Source organism: Perognathus longimembris, chromosome 1 (genome assembly GCF_023159225.1).
Source record: "Perognathus longimembris pacificus isolate PPM17 chromosome 1, ASM2315922v1, whole genome shotgun sequence".
Taxonomy (NCBI): Eukaryota; Metazoa; Chordata; class Mammalia; order Rodentia; family Heteromyidae; genus Perognathus; species Perognathus longimembris.
Genome location: NC_063161.1, coordinates 94,320,452 through 94,342,917, shown reverse-complemented (window position 1 = coordinate 94,342,917; position 22,466 = coordinate 94,320,452). Strand labels below are relative to the sequence as shown.

General features: G+C 35.4%; 1 protein-coding gene across 1 annotated transcript; it reads left to right on the top strand.

The window, feature by feature from the left end:
• The first annotated feature begins 2,448 nt into the window (after positions 1–2,448).
• Positions 2,449–21,378, top strand: Anxa1 (annexin A1). Its single transcript, XM_048332402.1, has 13 exons — positions 2,449–2,555; positions 8,602–8,681; positions 8,774–8,882; positions 9,374–9,468; positions 10,536–10,649; positions 11,601–11,691; positions 13,311–13,390; positions 14,030–14,086; positions 16,038–16,131; positions 17,002–17,097; positions 18,912–18,970; positions 20,071–20,193; positions 21,018–21,378. The coding sequence occupies exons 2-13, from the start codon at positions 8,616–8,618 to the stop codon at positions 21,072–21,074; spliced, it is 1,041 nt and encodes a 346-aa protein (XP_048188359.1). The 5' UTR covers positions 2,449–2,555; positions 8,602–8,615; the 3' UTR covers positions 21,075–21,378.
• Positions 21,379–22,466: the final 1,088 nt, after the last annotated feature.

Below are 22,466 nucleotides of genomic sequence, written 5' to 3'. Positions count from 1 at the left end.
AGCATATACAGAAAGGTCCCAATAACCACCACTACCCCTCATACAATTAAAACACACTAATAGGGCTGGGGATATAGCCTAGTGGCAAGAGTGCCTGCCTCGGATACACGAGGCCCTAGGTTCGATTCCCCAGCACCACATATACAGAAAACGGCCAGAAGCGGTGCTGTGGCTCAAGTGGCAGAGTGCTAGCCTTGAGCGGGAAGAAGCCAGGGACAGTGCTCAGTCCCTGAGTCCAAGGCCCAGGACTGGCCAAAAAAAAAAAAAAAAAAAAAAAAAAAAACACACTAATAAAAATGTTTTTAAAATTTGGAAAAGGAAACAGTGAAGTTTTCCTTAATTCACAAATGTCACTGCATTTCTAGGCTCTAACATTTCCATTGCTAAAGTTATGAGTACAAATTCAGGGGATAAATCAAATGAAAAACTGAATGAAACAAATAACTTCACACAATACATTAAAAACAACTGCTGAGGCCTTTTACAACCTGTACATAATGTGGAATAAAATAATAAAATACTTGACAGCTTTCTCTAGGTGAAAAAACAATGAAGAAAAAAATTGCTTGTTTCCATATCTTGGAGTTCATTTTCATTATCATCATTTTCTATGGTCCTATGTACTTAACTATTGAGCTATTGTGATTCTCTTCTTTTACTATCATGGACATTTGCTTTCCTGTGCCTTGTATATATGTTTATGTTTATCTGATTTGGGGAAGGTAAGGTGAATAACAAAATGGTGAGAAAGAACAAAGAGTGAACCAATGAAATAGAAAAGATTTCACAAGAAAAAATGTTGGAAATGAACTTTTTTTACAACTTGGGGGGTGAGGTGGAGAGTCTCATGGGGAGGGAAAGTGGGAGAAAATGAAGGATGGAATAACAATGTTCAATAGGAAATGTACTCATTACCTTACTTATGTAACTGTAACTCCTCTGTTCATCACCCTTACAATACAATTGAATTAAATTAAAAATAGAGTACAAATTCAAATAGTAAAAAGAAAAACTAACCAGATTTTCTATAATTATCTCTTCTCTTCTCAGCTGGCAACTTAAATACAGCATTAGAAGGCTGATTTATATCTGTCAAGATCAATTTGAAATGATACCCCTCAAATTAATTAGTAAATGCTAATTAGTTTATTCTTGTTTTCAACACATATATAGCAAGTGTCAAAAATAAAGATTGATATTTTCTTAACTATTCAGATTAAATAACTGACTTAGTTAAGGGTAAATTGGCTTTGACAAAATTGATATACAGAGTTTAGAATGCTTTATAAACATTTCTAATTTGAAGAGGATATTTCTATTGTGGTTTATAAAACTGGAGTATATAATTACCTAAGCTATGTATGAGGAAAGAGGAAAAAGAACAAGCACTTAGAACACAATATAAGCAGAGCCATGATGTGAGAGAGTTCACACTTGTGCATAGTTTGATGGATGTATCACATACTAACTTGTAAGGATTTGTGAGGAATACAAATGAATCACTACTGAGAATACGGAAATAAATTTCCCTTCCTTACCTTACATAAGGTGGGAAATTTTGTATGATATTATTTTTGTGACCATTGCTAATCCATTAATCCTTTTAATCCATAGCTCTACTTCCTCTTTTTAATTGTTCCACTACCCTACAATGTCAAAGATTTGCTATATTTAAACCGAAACCTATGTACAAAAGACATATATACAAAAGAAGTAATGCACATTGGCCTTTCCCCTAATGCCCATGTTACAATGCCAACATTTTAGCATTAACTTTGTTCAAAATTTAACTTCACTTCTCTAAGGTATAAAAGCTTTATTTGGAAATTAGAAAAAAAATTCTGGTGTAAGAACAACAGAAAATTATCTATTAGTGTATAATTTTAAAATTTACAAAGAGATGTCATTTTGCAATTGTTAAATGAAACCTGCAAAGTTGATCAGATTGTGGCTATAAGAACATAGTAACAATTCAGGAGACTTAACTCTGTGCCTACGATCTTATAGTAAGTACTAATATGGAGAATGAATTCAAACTTATTATAAGATTCGCACCCCCACTCTGAGTTTTTAGTTTTTATGTCAAAGCCCTTTTAATTTTATGATCTGCTCACTTAAAAAAATAAAGTGCCAATAATTTCATTTAGATTGGAGCAGACAGCACTGCCAACCTAAAACTAAACTGCATTCTGTACCTTTTAGAACTAAAAGTGCAAAAGAAAGAGCATATATAAATATAAATATATATGTGTGTGTCTGTATATATATATATATAAGATCTCCTTCCTTTCCACTTCCTTTATGCTCTCAACTGAGCAAGAAACTCAGTTGAGCTAGTGAGTAATTTTGCAAGGCTTGTTTCACTTTGTTTCTGGACAAAGCTGAGCTTGTTACTTCAAACAAAAAGCAGCCAATGACTAACTTCTGGTTGCTAGGTGTGGCCTCCATTCAAATCCTATAAAACCAGACATCTGGACCTCCACGTCTACACCGAAACCTTCAGAGAAGAGAGAGCCTCTCTTTAGTTCTTTGGAAGAAATTTGGAAAATCAAACGGTAAGCCTTGATTTTCCTTTAAGCTAATTTTGGTTGTCTTGAAAACATTTCCCACACTAGTAAAACTCTTCTTTGAGTTTGTTTTGTGTTTTGTTTAAAGAAGTTTTGTAACCGTTAAATGCTACTACTTCTGTAGGATTTTTGAATGATAAGATGTTCTGTAACAGTGCACTGCATATTTATCTTTTAGGCCTCACAAATTATAATGTTTTGTTTGACTGAGTTAAATGCAATTTAACTTATGTGTATAGAGGTTGAGTTACCATAGCAAAGAAGGAAAGAATGTGCTTTGCCTCTGGCAGCCTTCAAAAAATGTGTGTTTCCTTTTCTTCTCCCTAAAATGTGTGTTTTGCAAGGTGTCTTGCTAGGAAAGGGGTGCTTGGGGAGGGGTTTGTTAGGGGGTGCTTGTTTAAGGGGTTCTAGAGAAACATGGATGTCAGCTGTTGCTTTCCAAGCAGAACTGTTTCAAAATAGCAGGAAGTGCATAATTTGTTTTCCTGTCCTGTAAAGAAAAGTAAATAGGCTTCAGACCTCAGAGTGGTATTTGCTCACTTTTTAATTAGCGTTTTGAAATTAATGTTATGTTTACTCAGCCAGCTAAGAAGGTCCACTTATTACTCATTTCGTTTAAACAAGGTGTGGCCACATTCCATATTCTCTGTCATGGACAGGCTTTTCCAGTGTTGGTTTGAATATCCAAGGGGGAAAGGAAACATTTCCTGGATGATATCAGATAAATTATCCCATGGGAATGTCAGAGCCCTCTAAAAAATGACTCCATTTGGGTTGAATGAGCTCATGATCATAAAACTCCTTAGTAAAGCACAAATCAAACCTAGAGTTTTACTGGTGTTGGATTTATTGGCCAAAAAAAAAAAATGAGAGCTCATGATTCATATGCATTCTTGACTAGTTCTCAAGGATTTTTTCTCTTAGCCCATGTAAAACGTTAATTGCATATGTCGATTTCTAACTTTTAATCGCACTTCACTATGGTATGGACTTTCTATCTGTGATTGCCCTTAAAATTATATTTGAACTGAGAAAAAAAACAACGTTCCCCTCCTCCTCCTCTGTTCACAGGAATGTATTTTGGTAACTTAGGAGCAGGCCCATTCCAAGTGAGTGGAATGTGGTAAATACTGGCTTCAGAATTCTGAGATGGCCTCTCCCACAAAAGTTATGCTGCCACCCTAGCCCCAGGTTCAACCACAGCTGGAAGAAACCCAACATGTGACTGATGTTGACAAAATTATAATTACATTATTAATGAACCCGCAAGAGTTTCATGCTTATTAAGCACTTTTTCAATCAAAACATCTGCAAGGTTGATTTTGTAGATATTAACTGGTTGAGATGATTGTTCTTAATTGTCTTTAGACTTATTAATTTATGATAGATTTAAAATTAGAGCAAAAAATAGTGGAAATATTACTTTTGATGATAAACCATCAACAGTTCTTGAAGTAAACTATTTTCTTTGAAACTGGACATATTTTGTGTGTGTGTGTGTGTGTGTGTGTGTGTGTGTGTATGTGTTTGCAAGTTCAGACAGACCCAATTTATTTATGCCTTCCTTCATTAAACTAGAGGTGAAATTCAACTTTGACATTTCAGAGCAATATGGATCTTAAGAAAAAGTACTCCTTATCCCACCATTCTTATTTCCTAAATGAAGACCATATAGGCAAGTTTGATGCTTTCTTGATCTCTAATTGCTGGCTAAAAAGAATTGGTGACTCAAGCCTATAATCCTGTAGTTCTAGCTACTCAGGAAGCTAAAACCTGAGGATTGCAGTTCAAAGTCAGCATGGCCAGTAAAGTCTGTGAGACTCTTACCTCCAATTAACTACCAAAAAGGACTGGAAGTGGCTCAAATGTTAGAACCAGAGCCTTGAACAGAAAAGCATAGGCACTGAGTTCAAGGCTCAGAATGGACACCAAGAAAAAAAATAAAGGAAGAAAGAAATTCAAAGTACAGCTCCAAACAAAACATTTCAATCCTTACATCCATGTCTTATAGTTGTGAGTAGATGTTTGTACCTAAAATACTAGTGATAGTACAGTATTTGTGAATTAGGTAATATTATGATTTCTTAAATGCCACATATTTTGGCTGAAATTAGAGGTTCATAAAGGACAGTGTATTTGTACTCCCCTCTTGGAAGATGACAATACCCAAGGTGGGGACTGTCTTAAAAGCAAAATGCTTGAAAGCTGTCCCAGTTCAATGTAGAGGATCCACTGAAGGGTGTGGAGGAGGAAAGAGCATTCCAGACCTTGGAAACTCCCTCTCTAATGCAAAGCCTAAATTAAATGTCCACCTTTCCTTTAGTTGTTCTTCAACGTCTTCCATTGTCTTGAGAATTGGTGTAAGAATGACTTGTGAAATATATATTCAAGGTAAAGCCGTGCACAAGATTAAAACATTTGAAAACACACACCCAGGGCTATAGTAAAGTTTATCATAGGTTCCGTGGGTTGACTGAATGAATTCTATTCTCAAATTGCTTGAAATAATATTGATCCTGTCATTGTTTCTTCTGTCACTAATGTAAAGGAATGTAGAACAGTTTGGAATCTGATATAGATTTATGTCATGATTCTTCATATCACTGGCTGTAAATTAACCTGAAAATGACATTCTTCCTAGATTGAAAATAGGATGAATGATGATGAGACCATTGTGCTAAGGAAGGCCTAGGACTTAGAACTACCCTCATGGTAAAGTTCTGAGAGCTCTATCATGTAAACAAGATGCAAGTTGTAAGGCTATCTACTACAGAATCACTCTGCTATTACTCAACACAGATTTAAAAATTCTTGTGTTTTGAAATTAATATGGCAACACCATTATTGTAATCAAGAAGAAATGGTGGACCACAGGCCTGAACTTCCTCTGTCATAAATTCAGGAACTAACATTTCACAAGATTGATAGCGGCAGGGAATATGGCCTAGTGGCAAGAGTGCTTGCCTCGTATACATGAAGCCCTGGGTACAATTCCCTAGCACCACATATATAAAAAATGGCCAGAAGTGGTACTGTGGCTCAAGTGGTAGAGTGCTAGCCTTGAGCAAAAAGAAGCCAGGGACAGTAGTGCCCTGAGTCCAAGCCCTCCCCCCACAAAGAAAAGATTGATAGTGATGGGAAAGCAAAAGGGCCTTTCTTCAAATGTATAAATATACAAATATGCAAAATATAACAGAAAAACTAAGACTGGTAAATAGTGTATGAGCACAAAGAGACCATTAATTAGAAGAAACAGAGAATATCTGTAGGTCCCAGATTGATCAGCTCATGTGTACCTGGCCCAATTCATCTTCTAACTAGCGGATGTAATTCTGAATTTAAAATTCAGTGGGAGTGAAGTTCAGTATTTGTTGAACTACTGTTGTAGAAAAGGCTGTTCAATACAAATTCTAACTTTTAAATGTTAGAATATAAGAAAGAAGGAAAGCATCTGTGAACTCACAGGACTCAGATGGTATTTGGAGTCAAAGGATTAAACTGCTTTAGCAATCAGCCTTGGCTGAAATAAACTTTTCTATGGAATTTATAAGGTGTGTCATGGTTGGGAAGAAGTTCTGTTTATACATGTAATTAGCTTTGGGCACTAAACTAGCAGCCAGGATGAAATCTTTTCCCTTCAGAGCTGTTTCTTGCAGCCAGCCATACTCCCTGTATTTTAAACTTGCAAAGAGCTAGATGACTTTATCTGGCTGACTTCAGATTCTGTGTACATACTTAGATTTGTAATAAACAAGCAACAACAAAAAAGCATAGTAGATTTCATTAAAGTCATTCTGAATTTACCTGACTCACTTTCTTTTTCTGGTTCAAAGAATGCCCCATCTCCCTAGGGCCTTGTTCATTCTAGGCAAGAACTCCCACTCTGGCTTTATTTTATTTTTGAGACAGGGTCCCATCAGTACCTTTGGCCAGTCTGGTCTTGAACTTGAGATCCTTCAGACTCTATCACCTAAATAGCTGTGATTATAGGTCTGCAATGCCAAACCCAGCTACTAAAAATTCACTTTTGATCTTATACTTGATAATGCCTGTACTCATTTTTTTTTTGCTCTATTTTGAAGTGTTTCTTTCTCAATTGAAAAGACTGGAATTATAGTATTTTAAATATTTTGTTTTTGAAGACCCTACTTTATTAACTATTGGGATGAACAGACCATAATATAGGTTGTGAATAATTTAAACTGCTAGAATTGTGAACTTTGAGGTGTGCCAGTGAGGCAATTGATTATGAAAACTCATGTGCCAACAACCATTGCACCAAATTAGCCTGTAATGGGAAGTACAAAATTGCACATCACGACTTTATCTTAAGAAACAACTTTAACTTTTTCCATTGCTGGAGAGAAGAGCTTGTATTAATGAATGTACAATATCCGGGTTCTTCACACAAATGGCAAAGGAGTAATTTAAACAATCATGATAATTAAATGGAGGTGGTTTCTGCTCTTGGAGATTATTTCCTGCAAGCATTTCATCTCCTTGCTTGGAATTGCAGTTATTTTTCAGCAGGTGTGGACTGAAACAATTGAACACACTGAAGGAATCAATTACCTGATGAATGAAAACCTGCAGAGGTGATCTTGCCGAATTCCATCATGGGTTCATGCTAGTCATCTCCAGTGGCATATCACAAAAGGGTGTGAGGATAGATCGGAGCAAGACTTGAACCAAGATTGCTGAGTATATTCCCAAAGGATAATTGAGGGGAGGGGGTAACGGGTGTGGGAGTGTGTGAAGAAAACAGATACACATTGATTTTTAGTATACTTGAAGTTTTAAAAATATACATGTTCTACTAAAGAAATATATCAAACCATGACAGCAATTTGAGAAATTTTCTTTATGATAGTTTGCCAGGAGTACATGAATACTTAAACATTGTCCAACGGCTTTTTGTTAAACAAAAATAAAACAAACAAAAAATACAAAGGCTAATCCTTTTCCAGGTGTGTGGTGGTGATGGTGGTGGTGGTGGTATGTGTATGTGTGTGTGTGTGTGTGTGTGTGTAAAAGAAAAACTGGCAGCACTAATTAATATTCAGGTAGCTCAAGAAGGAGAAATGTGAAGATGGAAGATGCCAATTACTTAAGTACTAAAATAAATTTACACCGAGAAACAGAAAAACAAACTTTTATTTTGGGAGGAATCAATGGATTTTAGTTTTGAGTCGATCCACTCATGCAGTTTGTCCCAGGTTATTTTAACTGACTACATATGGACATCTTTTCTTTAGCCTTCCCTTTTATATAGGCCAAAGCTAATCCCACAGATTGTCTAAGGGATTATTAAGTGATTTCTACTCTTGAGCTTTGCCTATCAGGCATTCTCTGGGATACAGCACAATGAATCTTCTAAATATAAGTTGAATTGTGTTGCTTTAATATCTCAAACTTACTCATGTTTCCCCAATGATTTGGATATACATTTAAAGTTCTTTCAGCTTCTGTCAACATTTCTTTCTCCAGTTAACTTTTTTTTCTTTTTTTTAGCTTTTCAAATAGGACTAGCTTCTCTCAGTTTTATTGTCTTCAGCTTCTGGTTTTGACTCATTTCAAGAACTGAGCTCAGCTGGCACTTCCTCTAAGGAATTTTCCTCATTCTTGTGGTTTTCTCATGGAGAGCACATACTAGTCTCTAGGTTCCTGGAGGCAAATGTTATAAGGTTTTGCACTCTGAGTTCTTGGTATCTGGTGGGTGATCTTTAAATTCAGAGTAATGAAGTGAAGCATCTGATCTTCTCTTCAACCTCTGTGTTGACTCACAGTAGTGATAAGATCCTTAGAGATGACGAATGAGCTTATCTAGAGAGATCTGTTTCTCACCAGAATATCTAGGTACTTTTGAAGAATATTTTAAAAACCAAATAAAATTCAGATTTTCTTATACTACTTACTGTAATCCCAAGGAGTAATGACAAAATTATTCTGTAATGTTATGGTCTATGTGTATAAGAGGATGTGTGTATGTGCAGTGGGCTTCTTTAGTAAATATCTATGCTTTTTTTTATTCTAGACACTTTTTTAAAAATGGCAATGGTATCAGAATTCCTCAAGCAGGCCTGGTTTATTGACAATCAAGAACAGGATTATGTTGTAAGTAATGAAGTGATTTAGTTATTAAACAGTATTAAAGTAGAAAGCAACAGAAGTGAATAGACACTAATTTATGTCTCTGTCATTCATAGCAAACTGTGAAATCCTCCAAAGGTGGTCCTGGGTCAGCTGTGAGTCCCTACCCCAGCTTCAATCCCTCCTTGGATGTTGAGGCCTTGCACAAAGCCATAATGGTTAAGGGTGAGCATGTCTCCTTAAAAGTTCCCTCCTGAATATTGCAGGGCTACTATTGAAAAAGCTATTGCAAAACAGACTTGGTAGATGGAAAGAATCTTCCATGTGGGGAGATAAAGAGATATCTTTGTCAAATAAAGATATATTTCCTTTTTCAGTTCTTAGGGAAGTTTGATCAAGTCAGGAAGATCTCGATTACTGAAACCATGTTTGTTTGTTTGTTTTAAATAGTAGAAACTCAATAGTGAATCAACACATTTAGGGCTTGAACCCTGAATATTCAATGTAACGGAAGCCTGGGAACAATGAATTGGCTTTTCATTTGCCGTTGAAATGGATGAAAATCTTTCCAAAGGCTTCAGCTTGATAAGTAGTGTAGGATTTATTTTCTTAGTTTGTTAAGAACTCAATGTGGGTTATCTTGATGAGGAATCATTTAATGTCAGTTGATGGTAGAAGACAAAATTGATGTTAAAGCTGAAGACTCTTATTTCCAGGTGTGGATGAAGCAACCATCATTGATATTCTCACTAAGAGGAACAACTCTCAGCGCCAGCAGATCAAGGCAGCTTACCTTCAGGAGAAAGGAAAGGTGGGGCATGGTAGTGAATTCACAAATTTCATCTGGCTCATGTTTATGCTTGAGCATAGATTTTGAAACAAAGTGCTATGTGTTTATTTATTTATTTATTTTTGTAGGGGGAGGGTTTGTTGTGTGTTTGCAACTATCACTTCCCTATTACCCATAAGACTGCAATTCGGGTATTTATGTACTTTACTGTAATTGAGCCAATTCCAGCAAATATACTGGTTTCATATACTTGCCAGTTTGGTATTAGTTCTCAGCTCTGTGTACTGAAAACAGTTGTTCAATTTGAACACAAAAGCATCAGGAATACTAAATATAAGAAAGAATATATTTTGATTGAGTTAAATTTCCTGCTGAAGTTTACTTCCTTTTTGTGTTTTGGTGATACTAAGGTTTGAAGCTAGAGCTTAGCTAGGAAAGCACTTGTATTATTGGGTTAGGTCTTTTTCACTTTAGTTATTTTCAAATAGGGTCTCTGGTTTTTGTCTGGGCATGGTCTTGAACCAGGATCCACCTCCTTCTGTTTCCCCAGATGCTGCATTACAGACATAAATCACTGTTTTGGAATCTGCCCAAATTTAAAATGAGCTCTATATTTCTGAAATATAGAGTTTGCATCTGAAATGCTAAGCTTTTCTTTATTCATTGAAATTAGAAAATTGTTAAATGTAACATTTTTTATTACTGGGCTAATTCAGGGAGTGTACATCTCAACACTTACGAACCTTGAGAGACTATTTTTAAAGTATCTGTACTACTGTTTTGTTAATACATAGCTTCTTAAATTTTGAGCTTTGCAATTTCTTTTTTCTATAAAAGATTGAGAGTCCTATATTTCAGAAGGTACCAATGGATTCAGCAAATTTTATCAAATTCTTTTTAAAAGATTATGGTGCCATTCCTAAATATATTTTTTTTTTGTACTGTGAATACTGTGAAGGGAAAGACCTATTAAAGATTGTTGGCTCTAGGGATCTGTAGCAACATGACAGAAAGACCAGGCAATGCCAGGTTGTTGTGTAACACCGCAGATAACTTGCTAGCAGTCCTGATTCTAATCTGTTTTGCAGCCTTTGGATGAAGTTCTGAAGAAAGCTCTTGTGGGTCACCTTGAAGAAGTTGTTTTAGCGCTACTAAAAACTCCTGCCCAATTTGATGCAGATGAACTGCGTGCTGCCATGAAGGTAAAATGACTAATGTTAAGTAAATACCTTCTTTCAAGGACATGCATATAGTAAGTCTGCTTGTTCCTGCTATGTTACCTTTGATGTCTAACATGCATGTCAATCAGTGAAAATGCAGTGAATGTGTGTATGTGTGTTGATACTTTAATGATTGAAAATTGGTAACATGAAAAATATTAATGTTGCTATCTTTATCCTTCTTGTAGTTTTCACTGTAAAAATTGAATTGCTTCAGCTTCCTTTTTCATCTAATCCTTCTCTTCTTCCTTCTCCTTCATCACCTCCACCTTCATCTAGTGGTACTGGGACATGAATACAGGACCTCACACTTTCTAGGCTGGTGCTTGACCATCTGAGTCATACATCTAGTCCTCTGCTTTCCTGGTTATTTTTTTCTGTTTATGTGGTACTGAGGAATCAAACCCAGTGCGTCATGCATGCTAGGAAGCATTCTCTCACTAAGCCCCATTTTCCTGGTTATTTTTATGACAAATGCCTGAGCCTAACCTCCCTACTTCAGATTTTCCATAGTTTCTGGATGATAAGTGGACAAAAACGTGCCCAGTTTGCTTCTTTGGAAATGGGATCTCTTACATTGTTTCCCCCAGGCTAGTGTCAAACTACAATCTTCCCAATCTCAACCTCTACTCTAGGCTGAGGGGTAACAGGTGTGCTCCACTGCACCCAGATATTGCTTGAAAAGGGGTCTTAAGAGCCTGAGCTTGCCTCCATCTCCATAGCTAAGGCTACAGTCATCAAGCACTCGCACCCTCTGATTCATTTTTATTCCTTTATTCCAAATAGTGACAACAAACCTATTTTCTTTTAGACAACTATAACACATTTTTTGTGATTATTATAGGCAAAGCTAACTAACACATTTCTACAAAATTTTCTCACATTAAATATTGATGCTTATATATGTGGTTTTTTTTATTTCTTTCAATTTAGGGACTTGGAACTGATGAAGACACTTTGATTGAAATTTTGACATCTAGAAATAACAGAGAAATCAGAGAAATCAGCAGAGTCTACAGAGAGGGTAACTAATAATGTTCAGCAGTCTTAATTTTAATTGGGAAGTAAATATTATATTCTTTTTTTTTAAATTTTTACTTTATTTGTGTGAGTACTAGGGCTTGAACCCCCTGAGCTATCTATGGGCAAAACTAGCACTCTACCACTTGAGCCATAGCTCCTTTTCCAGATTTGTACTGAGTAACTGGAAATAAGAGTCTCAGACTTTTCTGCCCAGGCTGCCTTTGAATCACCATCCTCAGATCACGGCCTCTGGACTACCTAGAATTACAGATGTGAGCCACCAGCACCTAGCATTATATTCTTTCCTCAAAGTGATTGCAAATATTAATTGTGTGAACTTTGGAAATTGAAATGTTTCTTTACTGTTTGGATCTGCATAGTGTATGCACACACAATTAAGAGACAACATTCAAGCTGCCCTGGTGCTCATGAGGGAGTCTAGATCCTCACTAGGAGTTGGAGATTTACTAGAAAATATTCATTTAGATCTCATGCTCATGTGTTGTAATGTGAACTTCAGAGTAAACACTTAAATTTTTTTCTGTTATTTTGAGATTGATTTCATAAAAAATGTTCTCTTATATTTAAAAAAAATGATTACATATTTTGATTCTTTATTGGAATCTTTACCACTATGAGCAGGCATGATGATTTGTTCTTCATTTGTAGTTGGATCCATGGGGAATAATGACCCCTGAAGTTTAGCTATTGAGTGAAACATGCCATTCAGTGTTATGTTCAGAACTGCAAAGATGATTACTGCAAGTCGCTGCCTATTTTCTACTTTCCCAAAGCTGTTTGTGTTTTAGATTTCCCAAACCAATGTCACTCTATGGAGGGTTTTTCTGCTTGATTCTCTCTTGGGCAGTGTTTCCACAGAAATTTTCTAAAGGAATAAAAATAAGAAATCTTTTATCTTCATTTTTTCAATTTTTAACAATTAATATTACTTGATATCTATCAGAGATAATGATCAAAGGGGCATCATAATATTTGGCCTGATAAAAAAATATCCTTGTTTCTCTATTATGCCAAATATAAAGTCCAGTGAGAGTTTACTGCTTTGCACTATTTCTCTAGGTTATTATGAATTCAGATGAATTTTTTCTCTACATGGTTTATATGTACTTTATTTTGTGGAGACATAGTTAAGCACACATGAACACGTAGCAGTAAGCTAACATGAGAGGTGTTTTTAGTTTTTGAAGTAATTTATGTTGAAATAATTACTTCTGTTTCTATCATGATACGTGAAGTTTCTATTTGTAGTGTTGCCTAATTTGTCACTCTATATTCCACAAATAATTTCAGAATTTATTATTTGGTGATATATGCTAAGCAGTTTATCATTGTTAGCTAAGCTTTTCCAAACAGGTTTTCATTTACAATACTAGTCAGCTAGTTTCCATTGTCATAAAAGAAATAGATTTGATAGTCTAAAATTTCACCAGGTCTGATTACTCTACTTTTAAATAAAGATTGAAAAAAAACACACACACACACATTTCTGTAGTTCATTGACCATTGTGGCATTGTAAGCTAAAGACATTCCAGTTATTGTTATCCTATCACAAGGGCCATTATTTGAAAGAGTTTACTACAAAACCTTTTTTCCCTCAGAACTGAAAAGAGATCTGGCCAAAGACATTGCATCAGACACATCTGGAGACTTTCAGAAGGCTTTGCTTGCTCTTGCTAAGGTACAACTCAAGTAGTTTATGAAATGCTACTCCTCTTATAAAGAGGAAATACTTCCATTTGAGCTCTCTCTAGAGATGGATGATTAATCCTTTGTCTTCTTAGTTTATATTATTTTGGTTGATAAATTGTAACTGTATATATTTTGGAAATGTACTGTTCTGTGTAACCTACATATGTAATATAGACTTGATGAATCAAATTATGTGTCTATGACTTTAATTACCTGTTGATTTCTAAGGTGGGACATTTGAAACTTTCTCCATTAGTTAGAAATATACACTACATTATTTATTATTGGCTTTGGTCTGTTGGCTGGGTAAAAGAGTCTGACAATCTGAAAGTTTGTACACTTTGTACTCTCACTCTACCTCCTCCCCTAGCCAACATTGTGCTCTCTGTTACTATGATTAAATCATTTTAGACTTTGCATGGATGTGAGATCACATGGTGTTGCATCTGTGCCTGGCTTGTTACATTTCCTATAATGTCCCCCAGGTTCACCCATATTTTTGCAAATGACAAGATTTCCTCCTGGTACGTTTCCTCAAACAATATTGGCTAATACTACAGGAATTAAGCAAACCATGTATATTCATTCTACAGAAAAGCTCACAATAGGATGGAATTTTTCTTTTCAGGGTGACCGATGTGAGGATGTGGGTATTAATGAAGACTTGGCTGATACAGATGCCAGGGTAAGCAAGAGCTCAGAAACTACGCTGGAGCCAACCTTCTCCCTTCTGTGGCTCAACGATTAATGCCCATAATATTAACTCAGATCTTAGATCCTCTGAGAAGCCAGTGATTCTTTAGTCTTTGTTCCCTAATGACACACAGATTCCAGTATGACATAAAGCGTCTTCTTGGGCTGAGGAGAAAAATATGTAGTCCTCATGATTTCGACTGACTTCATCATTCCTACAGCCTTGTATTAAATGAGAGCTTAAGAATTTTCCCAGAGGGGCTGGGAATATAGCCTAGTGGCAACAGTGCTTGCCTCCTACACATAAGGCTCTCAGTTTGATTCCCCAGCACCACATATATGGAAAACGGCCAGAAGGGGCGCTATGGCTCAGGTGGCAGAGTGCTGGCCTTGAGCGGGAAGAGGCCAGGGACAGTGCTCAGGCCCTGAGTCCAAGGCCCAGGACTGGCCAAAAAAAAAAAAAAAAAAGAAAGAATTTTCCCAGGAACTATCCTTCTTTCCTTCCTTCCTTTCTTTTCTTTTCCTTTCTTTTTGTTTTTCTATTCTAGTCTTGTTCTTTTTTTCATTTTTTCAGAAACACTGGATATTATATTTACAAAATACATAAAATGGAAAAGGGTGTGTTGTTTCTATTTTTATTTTTGTTTTTATTTGTTTATTAAGACAGAGTCTCTAGTCTAGGCTTGCCTCACAACTTGCTGTGTAGCTCAAACTGGCCTTCATCTCAAGATTCTCTTGCCTCAGCCTCCTAAGTGCTGGGATTAGGCATGTAACACACCTATTTGGGGAAAGTAACTATATTAAATGAAGTAGAAGCTGTAACATATTTAACATACTTCTAAACAATAATTAGTGGACTGGTTTACTGACATGAATGTATATTTTTAAATATTAATACAATAATAATGTAAATTATAATATATTTATAAAATTTCAAATATATTACTGCTTATAATTTCAGGGATATGGTCAATTATTTATATACCAACCCACTGTCAATACTAGAAAAAGCACAACATTTTAGGAAATAGAATTTCTGTCTTAAAAATATCCAATTATTACCTGCCTTATTCTTTCCACATGGAATCATATTCGCTATGTAAATGCATCAAAATGAGCCAGCAGAGAGCCATTTATTTGCCTACCACATCAATTACAGTGTACCAGTATGTTATATTTATATAGTAGATATTAATGAACATTGTGCCAGATTAAATGTACAAATGTAAGATCAATTTGTTTAAATATCCAATAAATTTTATGCCCATGAAATTTTAATTATTTTAATAGAAATTTTTCAATGTATCAAAGAACAAGACTTAGCCTTCAAATAATTGCCCATATTAAAATGATTTCCATTTTCTTGTGACATTTCTGAATGTACTTTTTGAATTGATACTATCAATTTATATTTATGGGACTATATAAATCAATGTGACCAAAGAAGATGATAGTCATTAGTGTTTCAGAATTAATAGAGCATAAGTGTGACCATAAAGTAGAGAGGATCTTTTTCTTTTACAGAAGAGTAAGATCTGTGGTTTAGTAAAGTTAAATTATCTGTCTAAAATTACAGAGCTTTTAAATTTCAAGGTTGCAATTTGCATACATAACATCAAAGAGGCAGCTCTAGCTGGTATTTGGACTGTTGATTCATAAGTGCCTTTCTTGAATAATAAAGAATAAAAAGTCTGTTTCAAGAAGAAATTGTTAAAAGAATTGAATTCTGCAAATGTATATTCAGGGTCTAATTTTACAAGTACATGAAGAGATACTGTGGAAGTCCTTGACAAACACAATAAAATCCTTGGAACCTCAGTGTAGCCTACCTTGGTTATCTTGATCCCAAAGCTATTGCCTAGAATTTCCTGGAGGAGAACTAAAATTCTTGCCTAGATATCAATTCAGCAGATAGTCAAGGGTCTATTTTTGGTTTTGGACAGGCTTTATATGAAGCAGGAGAGAGGAGAAAGGGGACAGATGTGAATGTGTTCAATACCATTCTGACCACCAGAAGCTATCCCCATCTTCGCAGAGGTAAGGAGGGAAAAGATAATTTGGGAGATCTGGTGGGAGATGTGTTTTTCTCTATTTAGGGCAAACGAAAGAAAGAAAAAAAGTCTTAATTGGTAATGGTCCTTGTCCATTATTGCTATTTGACCATTTTTTAACTTGTCCAGCGACCATTCCACAATATTAGACACATGCTTTCTATACACATGAGAAATATAAAGATATTTTTTCTATTTCTATTCCTGTAAAAGATTGGGAATAGATATGACCTAGATAGATAGATAGATAGACAGATAGATCTCTCTCTATAAATATATATATATATAGCAAGACAAATGAAATTATAAAACAAAACAAAACCAAAACAAATTCAATTTTCGACGAAGGAAAGGAAATGTAGATGTTAAAGAAATCAAATAAACATTCCAAACAACAATAGCAAAAAAGCTCTGACATTTATGCAAAAGATTAACCTCAAACCCTAATAGAAGCCCAAACAAGGGTAAAGTCATCATGATGATCTAAAGTTTGTTATCTTATAATAAGAGAAATTTTCTGTGCAGATACTCATATGAGCAAAGGTCAATTTGCTATAGTGCATGTACTGCAGTGGCCATTGGTATGGCTGTCAAGCACATGCGATTTCCAATAACTGTTTACCCTTACAAACACTAGCCTCCAAAGATGTAGAAATACCAAAATAGCTATGGGAGTTACATCCCTAGGACTACGCACAATATCCACATTATCCTGCCTCCTTGTGAATAGTTTTTAAAATGGTGCCAGAAATTCAGATATCCAAAGAAATCCATAAGGACTTTTGCTCTGATTATGCTTAAAGTTTGCTAAAGAATACAATGCTTTCAACTTATTTTATTTGAATGGAATATTCAGTGTTTCAGAAATACACCAAGTACAGTCAGCATGACATGAAAAAAGTCCTGGACCTGGAAATGAAAGGAGATATTGAGAAATGCCTCACGGCAATTGGTAGGTACTCATGCAACTGGAATAATTTGTAAGTCAAAATGATACTTTCAGCATTTCCCTCTATTTAGTAAAAATCAGAATTACATGAATAAGAATACCTTCAGAAGCGGAGCATCCATATTTCAGACAAAGGTAACATGTAAGACTGGTAAAGAAGGCCCATCACCTTCTTAGTGGTAGGATATGCTTATGTAGTATCTACTGATAACAGGCAATGTGTGCACCAAGTTGTACACAATGACCGGGTGATTCAGAATTTTCAATAAGAGCATAGGATGTAGAACTAGACCTTTGTTCCTTAAAAGTCCAGTCTAGGAGCTGGGAATGTGGCCTAGTGGCAAGAGTGCTTTCCTTGAATACATGAAGCCCTGGGTTTGATTCCTCAGCACCACATATATAGAAAGTGGCCAGAAGTGGCGCTGTGGCTCAAGTGGCAGAGTCCTAGCCTTGAGCAAAAAGAAGCTAGGGACAGTGCTCAGTACATGAGTTCCAGGCCCAGGACTGGCCAAAAAAAAAAAAAAAAAAAAGGTCCAGTCTACTACTTGTCAGTTGAATGATCTTAGACAAGTCCAGGGAAATTTGATTTAGTAAGTCTGGGTTGGCTTCAGAAATTTGCACTTTTAATGGTTGTTCAGATGATCATCAGGATCAGGGAACCTACAGGCTCAAACATGCTTCTCAAATATTACCTTGTCACTCTGGTAAATTACTCTGGGAATCAAGGTAGCTGGTGGATTCTGATTCAGCAGGACGTTGCTGGGTCCTAGGTTCTGTGTTTCTAACAAACTTATGAACTTCTGTTGAATAAAAAGATAAGAAGTAACCATACAAACATACCTGCCAGCATTTTGTTTGGGCAACTGATTGATATTTATTTTTCAGTAAAAACAAATTTATTTTAATTATTTTTTGTAAATTTTTATTATCAAACTGATGTACAGAGAGGTTACAGTTTCATATGTTAGGCATTGGATACATTTCTTGTACTGTTTGTTACCTCCTCCCTCATTCCCCTTCCCCCCTTTCCCTTTCCTTTCCCCCACACCCCGAATTGTTCAGTTCATTTACACCAGTTTTGCAAGTATTGCTTTTGTAGTTGTTTGTCTTTTTTTACCCCGTGTCTCTCGATTTTGGTATTCCCTTTCAATTTCCTACTTCTAATACCGGTATACACGGTTTCCAGTATATTCAGATAAAATTACAGAGATAGTGTAGGTACAACCACAGGAAGGGCATACAAGAAGATAATCAATGATAGAAGCTACAGTTACACATAGCACGTTGAAAGTAGTTACAACAGTGATATAACAATTGTTTCCATAACATGGAGTTCATTTCACTTAGCATCATCTTATGTGTTCATAAGGGTATAGCTATTGGGCTCTTGTGATCCTCTGCTGTGACTTGCAGACGAGACTGGAACTAAAGCAGGCCTGGGCAAAGCTGATTGCTATTTAATATTTGTTACCTCCTTGTGTTTTCAAAAAAGTTGTTATAACTTGAATCAAGTATTTATTTCCATGGCCTTTAACACATTCTGTTTTCCCTATGTGTATGGGGGCTATACTTAGGATAGCAGTGATTATTAAGGTTGTTCTTGATATGCATTTAAAACTTCTAAAAATAAATTGATAGGAGAAAGAATACTCATAAGCAATACCTGGAGGGCTATAACTATCTTCTAATAAACCCAATATCACACATTATGGAAAGGTTGATAGAAGCCTGTTGACTAAACCCTGTAATTCTTCATTCTTTCAAATGTATCTTTCTCCTGCCCTGAGCATGTCAACTAAACTCTGTCTCTCTTGCAGTGAAGTGTGCCACAAGTCCCCCATGCTTCTTTGCTGAGAAGCTCCATCAGGCCATGAAGGTACTGTTCTACTTACATGCTTTGCTAAAGAGCAGAAAGTGTAGAGAAGGTGGAAAGAGTATGATTATTTAGAAATAACATTTTATCTTCCCCTTAAAAAGAATCATTGCTCTTGTAAGTACAAGAGTTGATATACTTACTACTCTGTTAGATTATACTTCTGTTATGTGTGACATATTTTGAAAATGTATCAATTTGACTATACAGTGATACTGAAAATGATTTTTTTGCATGATTTACAATTTGCTTAAAGCCAAATCACCTAAAGAAGGGTGGTTAAAGTTTCCTTTTATGGTATGATTTGCTAGAGAGGAGGGAGAGAAAAGAGAGATAAAACTCTTATTTTAGGGTATGGATTGAGAGAGAGAGTATGTTTGAGAAAGAGAATGTGTTTTTGTGTATGTGTGGGAGAGTGGGAGAGAGAGAAGAAAGATTGAGATTTAAGCAATGACATAATGAATTGATAGTCATGCTCTGCATGCCTGGCAGCAGTGACAGACATGGTTGGCTGCTGCTCCTGTGCCTGCTGTTGTCTAGTGTGCATTTCAACAGGTAATGATGAATATCTTATGGTCCGGAAGATCTGCCCCAGATCTCAGAAATCTATGAAGTCTTGCTGTCAGTTAATACCTGAAGTTTGAGCAGAAATGAGGTTAGAGTAGGAGTACGCAAGGTTGAAAGACAACACATATAATTAGAGTTCTGGTGTTCCGGTGCCCAGAGGAGAGTTTGTAGAATTAGATAGGACATTGTTATTCCTGATATGATGATTGGTTTTCATCCTAAACTTAATGAAATACTACCTATTCTTGTGATTTAGATAGATAAATTATATGATCATGTTCCAAATTTCAGCAAAATGCCCACTATTCATAACTCCTGGGTTGTACAGGCAAGAAAGAGGGCAGAGTCTACTGCTTATGTAGTGGCTGGTCTGGTGTATAGGTGTGATGTGTGTGTGTATGTGTGATGTGTGTGTATGTGTGTAGATAGTTCCTCTAGAACTATACAGATGGGTGAAAGGGCTTCTCTTTGAAGTCTATGTTCTTTAACGAGAGGGTTTCTCTGAATAAGGGTAAATTGTGCTTTGCTTTGGACAGGGTGCTGGGACCCGTCATAAGGCACTGATCAGGATCATGGTCTCCCGTTCGGAAGTTGACATGAATGATATCAAGGCATACTATCAGAAGATGTATGGGATCTCCCTTTGCCAAGCCATTCTGGTATGTCATGATTTTTTCAGTTATGGTTTTAAAAGTGAACATTCTTTTGGTAACATCTTTATAACAAAGAGCTGACCTAATGTAAATATATTATATATAATAAAATTTAGTATATGTTAGTGTGAATATTTTAAGAAGAAACTCACTGGCAAAATGCATTGGAATTTCATTAATAGGTAATTTCTTCCATTATAGATGGACATCATGATTCATTGTACAATTAATGATAAAGGATAAGGGACTAGTTACTAAAAGAACCTCTATACATTTTACTTGATACTTCTAAAATAATTTTGTAGCATAGAAAAATATCTAAAATTAGAGTTCAAGTTCTTAGTGTTTCAAAAGGAATATAAAAAGAAAAGTCAAGGGTTTTGAACCTATTGAAAAATGACCAAATTATTGAAATTGGCATTCTTTGTACTTAATAACCAAAATCAGTCAAGAAAAAGTAAGAACATTGTGTCTGTATTTTTTCTAGTGAATGAGTCATATTTTCTCATTTATGATACAAGATTAAATTGCACTGTGAAAAAAATTCAGTTCTGTGGTATTATTTTTCATACTCAGAAAATAATTTATCAAAAATTCAACATAATTCAGAGAACTATATAACCTGCTTGTGTAAAATTCAGGTACATTACTATCTGTTCTATGTATTGTTTAGATGTAGAGTTCTTTGGTCAAAGATCCTAGAAAGTTGAGGTGTTGTAATATGTGAGCTGAAAGTACAACTAACTCTACAAATATTATAGTATCATTAAGCAAGATATTGTCTATGACTTTGCAATGGTATTAATTGATGTGTACTTTTGTATCTACAGGATGAAACCAAGGGAGATTATGAGAAAATCTTGGTGGCTCTCTGCGGAGGGTGTTAAGCATTCCTTTGGTGCTTTTCAGCATGTGATTAAGTGCCTTCTTAATCACATCTTTTCACTCCCCAACACGGGCATAAGTAGGAAAGTATTTCATCAGAATTACAGCATAACCATCTGCTTTCTTAAAAATATATATAAATAATTTTATAACATATACATCATTTTATATTACAAATCTATGTAATAGAGATAAGTGTTTTAAAAATATGTTTAGCACAAATGATAAAATCTGTAAGTAAATTGTTCTGGTAACAATACTTGAGAAAGATCTTTATGCAGCTGAATATAAAATGATTTTATTTACAAGATGGTGTTCTGACTCTTCTATTGTGATTTTCTTTTCTGTGTAATTTAGTTGGTTTCATACTAAGGGATTGGATTTGGGATCCAAAATTGTAAATATTCAATGACATAGATTTCACATGCTATATCAAATGATGCATTTACAGAAGTTGAAAACCATCTCAGTGATTCCTTGTCTGAGTACAGGTTTTCATGAAAGTAGACCTGTGTAATAATAGAATTTATTGTATCCATATTATCAGTCAAGATCTTCTCTATTACATGAGCCAGTATAGAGGCAAAATAAAATTTTCATATTTGGATTATTATAATGACCCCAAATCATATGGTTAATTTTTCTAAAAAAGAACCACTACAACTACCACCAATAAGGCCAAACAACAAGTCTTGCTTTTCAGAGTTGTAGAGCCATTTTATTTGCCCATCAAAAATGTAACAATGAACATTTTCTCTACATCCTTGCTAACATTTGATATTGTCATTATTTTGTATTTTATTCATATTTTTAATTGCTGAGTATCATGTTAATAAATGATTTAAGTCTCAGCCTGTGTTTTATTCTCTTTCTTTCTTTGCTGAACCTTTATGGTTGTACATTTTACAAGTAAGTTTGGACCCATTTTTAGAGTTAATGTTTTTTACTCCTGTAGTACTCAAATTGAGAGGTTTTGCATATCAATGTCTTGTTCCTCCATCATTTTTTACGAGACAAGCACTCTTGCCACTAGGCCATATCCCCAGCCCCCTCCATCATTTTTTACCTATGGGAAAGGTGATTCTTTCTCCATTAAATGGCTTTTGAATTTTTACAAAAGCCATCTACCAACTGTACATATGTGAGCTTGACACTTTAAATTTTAGAATTTATCTTCAGCAACACACACGCATACACACACACACACACACACACACACAAACACACACACACAGGGTCTAAGTAAATGGGATTTTTATTTTCACAAAATATCCAGGAAATTGCTTCTATTGCTTCCAAGCAAGGGTGAATGACAGAAAACAAAATCTAGGATGTTTGGGCATGTCTCCTATGATGGTTATCGCCTCATGTTTACAGGTGGTTGTCAGAGTTCT

Coding starts and splice junctions, on each gene's coding strand:
- Anxa1 (XM_048332402.1), top strand. CDS start 8,616: ATGGCAATGGTATCAGAATTCCTCAAGCAGGCCTGGTTTATTGACAAT. Junction 14,087..16,037: donor TGGCTGATACAGATGCCAGG/GTAAGCAAGAGC, acceptor GGTTTTGGACAG/GCTTTATATGAAGCAGGAGA. Junction 18,971..20,070: donor AGCTCCATCAGGCCATGAAG/GTACTGTTCTAC, acceptor TGCTTTGGACAG/GGTGCTGGGACCCGTCATAA.